Source organism: Panthera leo, chromosome D4 (genome assembly GCF_018350215.1).
Source record: "Panthera leo isolate Ple1 chromosome D4, P.leo_Ple1_pat1.1, whole genome shotgun sequence".
Classification (NCBI taxonomy): domain Eukaryota; kingdom Metazoa; phylum Chordata; class Mammalia; order Carnivora; family Felidae; genus Panthera; species Panthera leo.
The window spans coordinates 57,265,504-57,277,508 of NC_056691.1; the positions used below are offsets into that span (position 1 = coordinate 57,265,504).

The 12,005-nt window shown below is 49.5% G+C and overlaps 2 protein-coding genes across 4 annotated transcripts; one reads left to right on the top strand and one right to left on the bottom strand.

The window, feature by feature from the left end:
- The first annotated feature begins 506 nt into the window (after positions 1-506).
- On the top strand, positions 507-3,048 carry CCDC107 (coiled-coil domain containing 107). Of its 2 annotated transcripts, none has more exons than XM_042913755.1 (6): positions 507-681; positions 771-922; positions 2,261-2,324; positions 2,416-2,506; positions 2,603-2,715; positions 2,797-3,048. In XM_042913755.1, exons 1-6 carry the CDS (start codon positions 576-578, stop codon positions 3,018-3,020), a joined length of 750 nt encoding a protein of 249 aa, XP_042769689.1. In that variant the 5' UTR covers positions 507-575; the 3' UTR covers positions 3,021-3,048. The 2 variants fall into 2 exon arrangements, with proteins under 2 accessions (XP_042769689.1, XP_042769690.1); XM_042913756.1 differs by having other exon boundaries at positions 2,264-2,324.
- A 259-nt stretch (positions 3,049-3,307) lies between these two features.
- On the bottom strand, positions 3,308-6,934 carry ARHGEF39 (Rho guanine nucleotide exchange factor 39). Of its 2 annotated transcripts, none has more exons than XM_042913754.1 (9): positions 6,717-6,934; positions 6,419-6,513; positions 6,037-6,157; positions 5,665-5,783; positions 4,984-5,054; positions 4,608-4,736; positions 4,198-4,427; positions 3,856-3,944; positions 3,308-3,685 (listed from the first exon to the last, which is right to left on the bottom strand). In XM_042913754.1, the coding sequence occupies exons 1-9, from the start codon at positions 6,852-6,854 to the stop codon at positions 3,673-3,675; spliced, it is 1,005 nt and encodes a 334-aa protein (XP_042769688.1). In that variant the 5' UTR covers positions 6,855-6,934; the 3' UTR covers positions 3,308-3,672. The 2 variants fall into 2 exon arrangements, with proteins under 2 accessions (XP_042769688.1, XP_042769687.1); XM_042913753.1 differs by having other exon boundaries at positions 3,308-3,688.
- Positions 6,935-12,005: the final 5,071 nt, after the last annotated feature.

Sequence of the window (12,005 nt, forward strand, 5' to 3'; positions counted from 1 at the left end):
TGAGGACACACCCCTGCAACACGCCGCTCAGCTCCCCCCACGCCGTACACGTGGGGGGGTCGCTTCTTAGCGGACTTTACAGTGAAACACAGGGAAGGTCTACGTGCGCATGCACGTGGCACTCTCTGCCCGCGGTCCGGGGACTTTCCCCTAGGCGTTAATAAGGAACATGTCCCCCGTTTGTAGCCTAGGAAACAGGCCTTCAGCACGAACTGTACAACAGGGTACAGGCTCTACTCTTTTATAGGTCCAAGACGCTATTCATCACATGGTTAGGGTGAATAGATTGGTAGCATGAGAAATAAAAACGACTTTCCAGCATAATCTTACAAGACTGTAGACTTCTAGAAGCTTTCTGATTAATAGGATTCCTAACTAGATAAGAAATGAATTAATTTAGGAAAGCAGGGCAAAAGTCCTATGCTAATAATCTGCCCCGCCCACACGCTGAGTGGGCGTGGCCTCCCAGTGCAGACGCGAGCAGGACCCACACACACACCGCTCCGTGTACGCATGCGCGCTGGTGCTCCGGGACAACGCTGGCGCCGCCCGGGGCCGTCATTCTGTGGTCTGCAATGGCGGACTCGGTTCCATGTGTGGGTGTGCTGGGGTTGCTACTTGTGTCTGCACTGCCCGGGGTCCTCGGAGACCGCTCCAGCCCCGACCTCCGGGCACACCCAGGTATCAGCGAGGGCTACTGGAGGGAGGCTAGGACTGCCCACGGGTCCCAGGCCCCAGCCCTACTGACCCGCCTCTGCCCTCCTCCGCAGGAGACCCCTTCCAGGTCGGCCCTGAGGCCGCGGAACCCCGGCGACGGCCGCCGCCCAAGGACCAGCGCGAGCGGGCCGGGGCCGGGGCTCTGCCTCTGGGGGCGCTGTACACCGCAGCTGTCGTGGCTTTTGTGCTGTACAAGTGTTTGCAGGTGCGGGACGACCAGGGGTGGGGATACCCCGGGCCTGAATTTCCCATGAGGGCTCTATGGTACCATGAACAAGACACATCCTTCCGTCTGTAAACGAATATAGTAGAGTTCCTTGGCTTCCCAACATTATGGGGTTATTTTAAGCACCCATCGAGGTAGCGGATGTGAAGGGCATTTGGTAAATTGTAAATAAATAACGACCACCACATTTAATCCTCCCGACAATATAATGAAGAGATTAAGTCACTTGCTCAAACTTACCGAGCAAGTAGTAACTAGTAGGGCTGGGATTTGAACCCAACAGCTAAATATCCATACTACAAAAGTGGCTCCTGGTAGGATTCGTCTTGACACAAGGTGTGGATTGCTGTAGCCAGTGTTCAAGGTACCAAGCAGTTTCATGTTCACCTTAGAAAGGAGGCCCTGAAATGTGAACTGACAGAACATTTTGGTGTATTGAAATAGTTGAAATGGAAAGTAGTACCTCCCAGGGCTCTGTCTTCAACCCCGGCCCTATTACTTATTTGCATTGGGAAATAGGGGGCTGAACCAATTTGGAGAGGATACGAAATTAAAAAGGATAGCTAATCATGATTCCAAATAGAATCATGGACAGGCTAGGATGAGGGACCGGATTCACTGATGACATTTAATGAGAAATGATAATCTATTCTATTTTTGGACCCACGTACTGTCTGGACGAAACTTAAGTTAGGAGTTCATTAGTTGAATAATAAAGTTCAGTTGTGTGATGTAACAACTTCCCACTTCCCAAATCAATGCTAGCAACAAGGTATTGCACCATATCTTCTGCTCACAACACTCCTGGAGAATTTTATTCTCTTCAAGGTGCTACTTAAGAGTATTATGTGCTCAGTAGAGCAACCAGAGAAAACCATGTCAAATGAGCACCAACTGAATAAAGTTGGCATTATTAACCCAGAGAAGACAATGGGGAAGGGCAGTGGGCAAGGACAATGGTCTTCCAATTCCTGAGTGGCTATGATGTTGAAAAGACAGGATTTTGGAAGGCACTATGGAAAGAAGAGACTTGAAGGACAATTTTTGGTTTTGTATATAAACTAACAACCAGAGCTTTATCAAATTGGAGACAGCTGCTCATTCCCGGAGGTGTTTCTTTAGACTCAGTGACTGTGGAGGGGGGGCATACTGACCTGCTTCAGGTCACAGGTGAGGAGCTTGACTAGATGTGATTGTGATTCTCTGAAGTAAAGACCCCATAGCTTTCTCTACAAATTATCCACGTCTTGCTGGCTTTGGAGACTGAGGTGATGGAGAACCTTGTTGCTGCAGTATAGCCCTCTCCTTCTTCTACAGCAGGGGAAAGATGAGAATGCTGTTCTCCAAGAGGAGGCAGGCAAGAAAGAATCACTGCAGTCAGGTGGGTTTTGCACAAGTCTGTGTTTGGTGGGGGATCAGGGGACAGCAGAAGGTATAAATAACCATTGCTCTCCTTTCTCCCTTACCCCCAGAGCAACAGTTGGCCCAGTTGACACAACAGCTGGCCCAGACAGAGCAACACCTGAACAATCTGATGGCCCAGCTGGACCCCCTTTTTGAGCGGTAAGAAGAGCAATGAGCCTGTGGCCAGAGGAACTTGTGATAGGTGGCAGAGGTGGGGACACGTACTGGGTAGCCTCTGAGTGGATATTTCTGCAGTGTGACTACCCTGGCTGGAGCCCAGCAGGAGCTTCTGAACATGAAGCTTCAGACCATCCACCAGCTGCTACAAGAGAGCAAGCCAAACAAGGGTGTGGAGGTTCCAGAACCAGGTAAAAGGTTGGGAGGTGAGAGTCTGGTGGAGGTAGCGACCGTTTCTGAGACAGGAATATTCCTGATCTTTCCCCTCACAGAGGCCAGCATACCCTTTCCTGAGGACTTATGTATAGAGGAGGAGGAGGAGGAGGCTGGTGACAGTCTGGCCTGGGAGGAGCCCTTGAACTGGAGCACAGAGACAAGGAACCTAGCTCCTCCCTGGGAAGTGGAGCAGGGGCTAAGGAGAAGATGCAGCAAGGCTGTGGGAAGGGCCGCGGCCCCAGTCCCCGCCTGGGAGGAGGAACGACAGCTGAAGGTTTAGTAAAACAAAGTCTGTTCTTGTGACTGGATATTCCTGTGTGCTTTTTCCATTCCAGCTGGCCATACACACACCCATACTAGGTGCCCAAGAACAACTGGGCCTTCTTGAAAAGCTTCCCTTATTAGGACAAAACGAGGCCACCTTCCAGTGTGAGAGCTGATAGATAGAGGGAGCTCTAGTTCTTTTCCTTGTATTCCTGAGGCCACCACCATCATGCCAGCCTTCCTGGCACAAAAAACCCTCTTTCTCAAATCCCAGAGCTGAGATAGAGAGGCCTTTCCAAAAAGGAAAACAAAAACAAACCACTTTACTAAAATCCAATGGGAAAATAAATTATAGAAATGCATACAACATAAAAACATCCACGTTTACAAAGCTGTAGTCTTGATGAACGACCGGCTATAAACACAGCACCGGGCTTATCAGTCCCAAAGCCCCTCATCTGTATCAGAGGGGGTGGTTCAGTAGAGGTTCAGTTGGGTCGGACTTTGTTTCCTTATTCTTAGAAGCTGGTTGGTCCCAAACAAACACAAAATGACCCTTCTCAAACCATGAAGCGTTCTGTGTTTTGGTTAGTACTGAAGATTTCTTTGTACTCCTGACTCTGATCTATCCCTCAAGTATCCTGGGTTCTGGAATTTGTAAGATTCCTCTAGCTCTTCTGGCTGCTGTGGAGAGAAGATGGTCAGTTCAGGCACTGGCATGAGCACTCTATTAAGACAAAATCCCTCATGGCATTGGGGGTGGGGGCGGCCCAGCAGATGAAGGACTTGAGATAGGATTAGAACTGCTCATTTCTAGCTCGTGGGTCTTCCTGAGGGAAGACACAACTTACCTGATGGCCAAAGTCAGACTGTGGTGCCAGCGCAACAGCTCTTCCTGGTCTGTGGACATAAGCAGTAGCTTCTCACAGGGAAAGGACAGCTGGGGAGAAATCACCTCTTAGTGCACAGTTCAGAAAGGTCCAGGCTAAAGGTGAAGGCCTTGCTGTTTCCATGGACGTAATTTCAGGCTGAGATGAGAACTAACTATGAACCCCAAACTCCTGTTATCTCAATATAGGTGGCTTAGTTCCTCTGAAGGGGGCCCAGGCCCAGGAGATAAATTAGGTACACAGGTGTTTGAGGTCTATTTTGAGCCTCTCCTACCTGACCTGGGGCTCCCGGCTATAACTTACACTGAGCAGTCCACCACAAGGGCCTCCTGAGTGGCCAAAGACCCTGTGGAGTTGACACTGGGCCATGGGGTAGAGGGCACGGCAGGCAAAGGTGCCACTCTGCAGCAGATGCAGTGGGGGTCGAGGTTTGGCCATGAGGAGCACATCAGAGAAGAGGAAGAACATTCGGGGCCGAGGCTCCCCACGGGGAGGCACTACCAGTAGCCAGCCCTGACGTAGGAACCAGCGACCTGAGGGGTGGGAGAGCTGTTACTCTGGTGCTGCTCCAGGACCACGATCCATGGGAACAGAGGGAAGGGGAGGCTGAGGAAACAGGGTGTATGTGCTGGCAATACAGAAAAAGGAGGGTCAGAAAAGGGCAGTTCGAGGATTGAGGAGTGGGGGAAGAAGGGGAGTAGTGTGCAGACTACCTGAGGTAAGCCCCTTTGCCTGGCGGCCACTGAGCAAAGCCTGAACACGCCGGAGGTGCTGGTCATTCTTCTGTCTCTGACCAATGCTGTGGACTCTCTGAGCAGTCTCACTGATCAGCCGGGCAGCCCCTGCAATAACATCCCCAGCCCTACTCCCAGTACAGCTTTGACTGTGGGTGACTGATGGTGGTGAAAGGCTATTCTGGAGGGGACTAGGGTTAGGGTCTAACCGCTTGAAGAGCAGGCAGGGCAACAGGGACATTGTATACATGTCAGTGGAAGATAGGGGCATACCAGATATTGTTGGAGGTCAGAACCAGAAAGGGATACAGGAGAGGCAGCCTCCTGCCTGTGTTTCAGAGGAGCAAGAACATACGTGTGAGCTGTTGGTGATCAGGGCTGTTGGGACCTGTGTTTTCAGCCAAAGCCATGACAAGATTTTCATACCTGGAGTTAGACAGGTGGAAGTCCATGAGGGGAAGCAGAGCGGGCAAAATTCCCTCTGCCTGACCTACATATCACCCCCTACACACACTTCAGTTCAAGGCCAGGAAAGATCTACTTCAGATTATTGTGTCCCCCTGCCCCACCCTTTCATCTGGGACTCAGAACTTAGGCTCATACCCCATGGCCCTCTTCCATCCCACACCAAAGAGTCAGGAGCAGACTGAGCATAATTTAGGAGTCTACATCCCATGATGAAGTTAACCCAAGGAGGATGCTACAGACAACCTCACTATATGCTCTTAACATCCCCAGGGACAGAAATTCTAAGCTAGACCAACCTCTCATCTCAACAAACTTCCAGATACCTTGTCACTAGCTCTATTACAGGCCCCTCACTTCAATGTAGAGTTCCACATTCCCAGCTAAGGGCCTGAGGCTGCAGACCCCAGGTACTCCAGTAGGTTCACATGTATTCTTGTGAGGTTCTTAGGAGCAGTTTGTCCCAGAAGAGAGAGAGGCAGTGGGAGAGAAGCCATAAGACCCCACAAAGCTGAGAGCGGCAGTCATACAGACTCAGAGAAGTTGGCTGAGTCAAGGTGAATTTACTCACTGCTGGAGCCTCTGCAGAGGCAGAGGGAGCAGGTCCTGAAGATGCAGGCTTCCAAACTCAGGGCGGCCTTCCTGAAGTCGCACAAACCTCCGGAAACGTTTATTTTTCTTTAGTTGTTCCTGGAGTGATGAAGAAAGGGTTGGCAGCAGGGGGAGAAGCCACCCCTTATATTGTACCCATCTGTGTGCCCAGCCCTCTGTAAGCTGTGTGCTCCTGAGAGAACCCCTACAGGGAACTTAGCACAGACCAGGGCACCCAGAGGGCCCTATAAATGTAGTAACAGTATGAATGAAGTTTGTATCTCCAGAGGAAGAGGCAATGTATGGGGCAAGAGGGGATGAGGGAAAGGACTTGAGATCATCTTCAGGTTACCTGCAGGGTGGTCTGGGACCTCTCTGCATTGGCAGCAAATTGGGTGTAGAGCTCCAGGTGGGGGCAGAAGCCTTCCAGCCCCTGTCCCCAGTGCCCTCCTTCGAGGTAGGGAAGCAGCTCTCTGCGTGGGTGAGGACAGTAAAAGAGCAGTCCAACAACTACGCAAGCACCACCTCATTTAATTCACATAACCTTGCCCCGGAGGTAGTGGTATTACCCCATTTTGCAGAGGGAAATCGGGGCAGGTTAAGGCACTGGGCCAAGACCACAGGTGAGTTAATTGGCAGACTCCGTATCTGACCTCGGGTCACCCTCCAAGCTTCATGCACTGCCAGAGGCCAGGATTCTCCCTCTTCTCTTTCCCCACGCCCCTTCTACTCACTGGCTGGCGCCGTAAATGAGCTCCCAGGGCCCAAACAGGGCCTGGCGCTCCGCTGGTCGCAGGGTGCCCTTGGCTCTCAGAATCCCCACGAAGTACTGCAGGAGGAGAATACCGGTATATACTCTGTAGGAAGACGAAGCTAACGCCAAGCCGCAGCTAGAAACTGCAGAATGCCTGAGCTCCCTTTATGCAGGACAGACAATCCAAGGCCCACTATACTTGGGGTCACGGACCTCGCGGAGACCCTCCCATACCCTGGGGTCCCCGCCCCAAACGGGAGGGCGTGCGCAGCCCGCACCGTGGCCACCAGCCCCAGCTGTTCCTGGTAGCGCCGTTCGGTCTCCAGCAGCTCCCGGGCAGTGCAGGCGCGTTTCCGCTCCCAACGGGCACGCTGCTCTTGCACCGGGCACCGAGCACTGGCTCCCGGCCTCTCCATGCCTGGCTAGGGGGTCAATGCTTCCGGCCTCAGCCCGCCGGTGATTCAAATTCCAACGGCTCCTGGGGCAGGGCCGAGGAGAAGAATGCGCCCCCTTGCGTCGGGAGGCTCCGCACAGGACAGAGCACCAGCGGGGGCCACCGAACCGCATCCAGTCTCTGCCATTACGGCCTCGCCCTACCGCCAGGGCGGCGCTGTAGGCGCGCGAAGCCCGCTCAGGCAGCGTCGGGTGGGGCAGGTAGGTGGCCCTCCTCTGAGTTATGCGAAGTTGAGGCAGCAGTCTGGACCTTGAGGTAGGACACCGGCAGGGCCTCAGTGTCCCATCAGTAAAATTAGGTAGGGGACAATAGTTATGGTACATATTGCCCTGGGCCTGTGCCAGACACTAGGGCACAGTCGTCCCCAGTGCTTTTCACTACTAGGAAACCTCATGGGTCACAAGGATTGAATATTTTGCCCCCCTCGGACAAAAGTTGATAGGTTTTAAGTTACTAACTTGTTTTCTCCTTTCATACAGATCCAAAACCTGACAACCAGTTAGCTCCTGGTCAGCAAATGTCAATAACCAACGTGGTGGTCGAATTGCTGTAATTCGGGCCAAAGGCTAAAGCTTGTGGTTGATTAGTCAGTGCTACCTAGTCAAAGATAAGATGGACCAGATTTTCCTTACTTAGGTCTTTCAAAAAATTGGCAGTAGCCCTGGAGGGTAAATTGGCAGTGCCGTCTTGTATGTATGAGAAGTCTTAAAATGTTCTTACTCTTATGACCTAGCAATTCCATTTTTAGGAACGCATCCTAAAGAAATAGATATGTGGACAAAAATATGTATACCAGGATGGGTGGTACAGTGTTGTTCGTAACAACAGAAAACTAGAAACTATCTAAATATCCAGTGGTAGAGAATTGGCTAGGAAAATTATGGTACAGCTATTTGAAGGAATAATATGAAAGCATTAAAAATGGTGGGGGCTTTGGGGCACCTGGGTGGCTTAGTCGGTTAAGCATCCAACTCTTGACTTTGGCTCAAGTCGTGATCTCACAGTTCATGGGATGGAGCCCCACATTGGGCTCTATACTGACCCACATTGGGCAGAGCCTTCTTGGGATTCTTTCTCTCTTCTCTCTGCCCACCCCCCCCCCAAATAAATAAATAAACTTTTTAAAATGATGTAAAAAACCTGTCAATATGGAAAAACATATAGTGTATTGCCACGACCAAACAAAGCATGCTACAAAGCTGCTTGTACAATATGATCCCATTTATGTATAGCATATATGTGACTGACTGGAAGGATAAACAATTGAGGTAATTGTGGTTGTTATCTCTAAGTGATCGGATCAAAGTTAATGCACTCCACAAATATTTTTTTAAGCACCTAATCTGTGCCAGGCACTGAATCACTGAGGTTAAAAGGGTGAATAATTCAAATATAGGGGTCTTTTAAAATTCCCTTGTTTTTCTCCTTTTCCCAAGTTTTCTGCTTGAGCATGCATGCATTACTTTTTAATTAGAGAAAGAAATGCTGTTAAAGACCAAAATGTTAAGAAACCTTCAGACCCCATTCCTACCACTGTGGACTCCTAGGAATTTGGACCCCAAACCAAGAACCAGGGTACTGTCAGGGTTCTGAGGTCCCCTCTAGTTCTCTGACATTCTAAGAATTCCAAAGAGATATGCTGGACTTAAATCAGGGGAAAACAACTTGAAGGGTTGGATGGCGGAAAGAGAAAGTTTGGGTCAGACTGCCTTGGACTCCATTTGCAAGGAAACTGGTGATACCATATAGGAAGAGGACTGTTTACACTGTCTCCAGTGAATGTGGGATAGTCCACACTAAGAGTTCAAGAGTAGAAGGGGACAGATAATCCCATTGTAATTAGTATCACCATGAGTCTCTTCTGCAACCATGGGATGAGCAGAAACGTGGCCCTTAATGTCTGAAGACACAGACCCTAATGACCAAACACTTTGGCCTTAAACACCACAGAGAGGTCATGAATCAGGCAGGTGGTGCCCCAGCCAGTTGGTCCTGAGTATGCCATGTCCCAACCTGGACATGCTCAGGAAACAAGACTCTGGGAGCTCAAACCTGTTTTAGGATTTGGCAGACTCCCAGCTGCCAAGACACGATCCAGGGTCAGAGTCTACATTCCCCACCCACACCAGAGACACAGTCACACACAGAAACAAAGAGCTTAAGAAAGATAGCACCATGGGGAATTAAATTCAAAATTTAATTAAATTTAAAAGCTGAGGGGAACCTGGGTGGCTCAGCCAGTTGAGTGTCCTACTTCGGCTCAGGTCATGATCTTGCAATTGGTGAGTTCAAGCCTCACATGGGGCTTGCTGCTGTCAGCCTGTCAGCACAGAGCCCACTTCAGATCTTCTGTCCACCTCTCTCTGCCCCTCCCCCGCTTATGCTCTCTCAAAAATAAACATTTTAAAAAACAAAAAAATAAAACACCAAAACAGAGAGAGACCTGCACATAGATGCAGATCTAGGCTCTGAAATGCTGGCCCAAAGCAACTGAGATGGTAGGGAGATGTGTGTAATTATATAGAGTACTGCAGAGCAGTGTACCAGGGGATCCTGACAGAGACCTAGAAAGGAAAACAATGGAAATCTGAAGAACATTTGGAAAGAGGGAAAATGAAGTAAAGCTGGAATGGATGTGAGAGAAAGATCACACATACAGACTCGAGACTCCAGTTAACATGGTGCTTCTGTCCTCTGTGCTTCCCATGACCTTCTCCACTTCAACTAGATAAGTCATTACCACATTCTATCTTGTTTAGGTCCATCCAATTCAGATACTAACATGTACCTTCCATGTGTCAGTGTCTAACCAAGGTGCTGACATCACAGCTAACCCAGACAATGAGCTGACCTTCCACATTACACACTGGATCAGATTTCTGTAGATGGCTCTCAATTTGGCTCCAGAAATAGCAACCTAGATTGCTAGGCTGACCACCTCCTTGGAGGACAGCAGTTGTTCAGCTGTGCGAGTTTTGGTATACAGTATGACAGTTAGTCTGACAAGGCAGATAATTTGGGGTGCTATAAAAATGCAATGTCATGCTCTTGGAACAGTTGTGGTTTGACAAACACAAGTCATTGACAATGAGCTCCCTGAGGGCAGGGAAGGCGTCTTAGTCAATTTGGTTTTTCTCAAGTCCTGGCAAGGTGATCTGCAGAGAGAAAAATGTTCAATAATGGTTAGTGAATAAAAGACTTAATCAAATACTGGACCCTGCCCTTATGGAACTCAAGGCTATTAGACCAGATAAAATGTAATAAATCACCATAATATAAATTGGATGGTGGGCAAGGTAATTAGCAAGGGCAGGCAAAGAACCGGGGTGGTTCAGAGGCACCAGAAATCTCTTCCTGTGGTATAGAGTGGAGGAGGTGGCCTTTGAGCTGAGTCTTGAACCACAGAAGGTATACAGACGAGAGAGTAAAACTATTTAACAGGGTAGTGGGTGCACAAGTACTGATTCATGTACTAGAAGCTGGTTGGGACATTCAAATGGGGTCCTTGGGCCTCTGCTCTTCCAGGCATTACCTCTTTAGATAAGAGATCATTAGAGTCCCCAGGAAGAAGTGAGGTAGCAGAGCACCCGGAAGCTAGGGGCTAGTTCTCAACAGGGTTAGAAATACTTCAATATATTTCTCTAATCCATACAACCAAACTGGTACATATGTACTGAATGGTAGCCCCAGATACGAACTTCCTGAGATGGCCTGACTCTCTTCTGGTTTGTTGAAGCCATAGAAACCTTATTAGAATGTGAGCTACAGAAAGAAAAAAAAAAAAAAAAAGAATGTGACCTACAGAACAGTAGAGGCTGTTCTCTAGTTCAATGCTGTATCCCTAGGGCTTAGAATGGTCCCTGGAGAATTGGAGGAGTCTCAATAAATGTTTCTCAAATGAGTAGGCAGACTGGGAACCCCAAGTCTTGGGGTCCTTTTACTTTTCATCTCCTTGCACCCACTCTTCCCTTCCAGTCCATGTTGCACACTAGCCATCAACACAACCTAGTATGAGACTTGGATTCTGTCATTCTCTTGCACAAGATATTTGATGCCTTTCCTTTGCACAAAATACCACTCTCCCCATTGTTTTTAGTAATTGAATTTCTACTTCTTCAAAGCCCTGATCAAATTTTGCCTACTCCTGTACTACTTTCTGAGGCAAAATTGATCTCTCTCCCCTGAATATTGTGATAGTGTTTGCCTTCACTCACTAGATAGTGAGCTCCTTAGGACAGGGACTGTGTTTTATTCATTTCTGTACCTTTAGTCCATAGGCCAGTGCTGGACATAGTGGATGCTAAATAACTGTTAAATATAAGAGTGACACTAGATGAACAAAGGTGGTCAAAAGTCTGGGGGGTGGGGTGGAAATGAATAATTTGAATGGAGTATGAGGGAGAGTAGTAGGAGATAAAATGGAAAGGCTTCTTGGATAAGATTTTGAAGGGACTTGGAAGTCAACTAGAAGAAGAAGGTGGACAGATGGAAGCCAATGAAGGTTTTTGAGCAGAGGTGTAATATGATAAATAAATTTAGTTTAAGCCCATCAGAGTCCCTCTCCTACATATATTCAGTTTTCCATTTATATTCAGATTAGCCTCCCACCTGCCTATGTGTCCACGCACCCCAGGCCTCCCCAGCAGCTTGTCCTACCCCTTTACCTGCTCCTTGTCTGGGCCAGGGAGATATACATGGGCTGCTTCCCCTCTTAGCCAGAAGCTGTGGGGGCCCCAGCTCCCTGTCTTTCCCCCTCTCTGCCTGGGGCTGGGAAGCAGGCCAGGGTTAGCTGAGGCTGGCTGGTGAGCAGCTGGGCGGTGCCAGGGGGAGCCTGTGCCAGGTGGTGCCTTGGGTTCCAGGCTGAGCCTGTGACCCTGATAACCTCCTGCCTGTGCACATACCTGCCCCTCACTCCACCCCCACCCAGGCTTTGGTATCGGGGAAGGGGCATAGGGCCAGGCAGACCCACGGGACTTTGGCTCCATCTCTACAAAAGGGCCCTCTGTGAGTCAGCCTGCTCCCCTCCAGGCTTGCTCCTCCCCCACCCAGCTCCTGTTTCCGATGCACGTACAGCCCGTACACACTGTGTCTGGGACACCCCACAGTCAGCCGC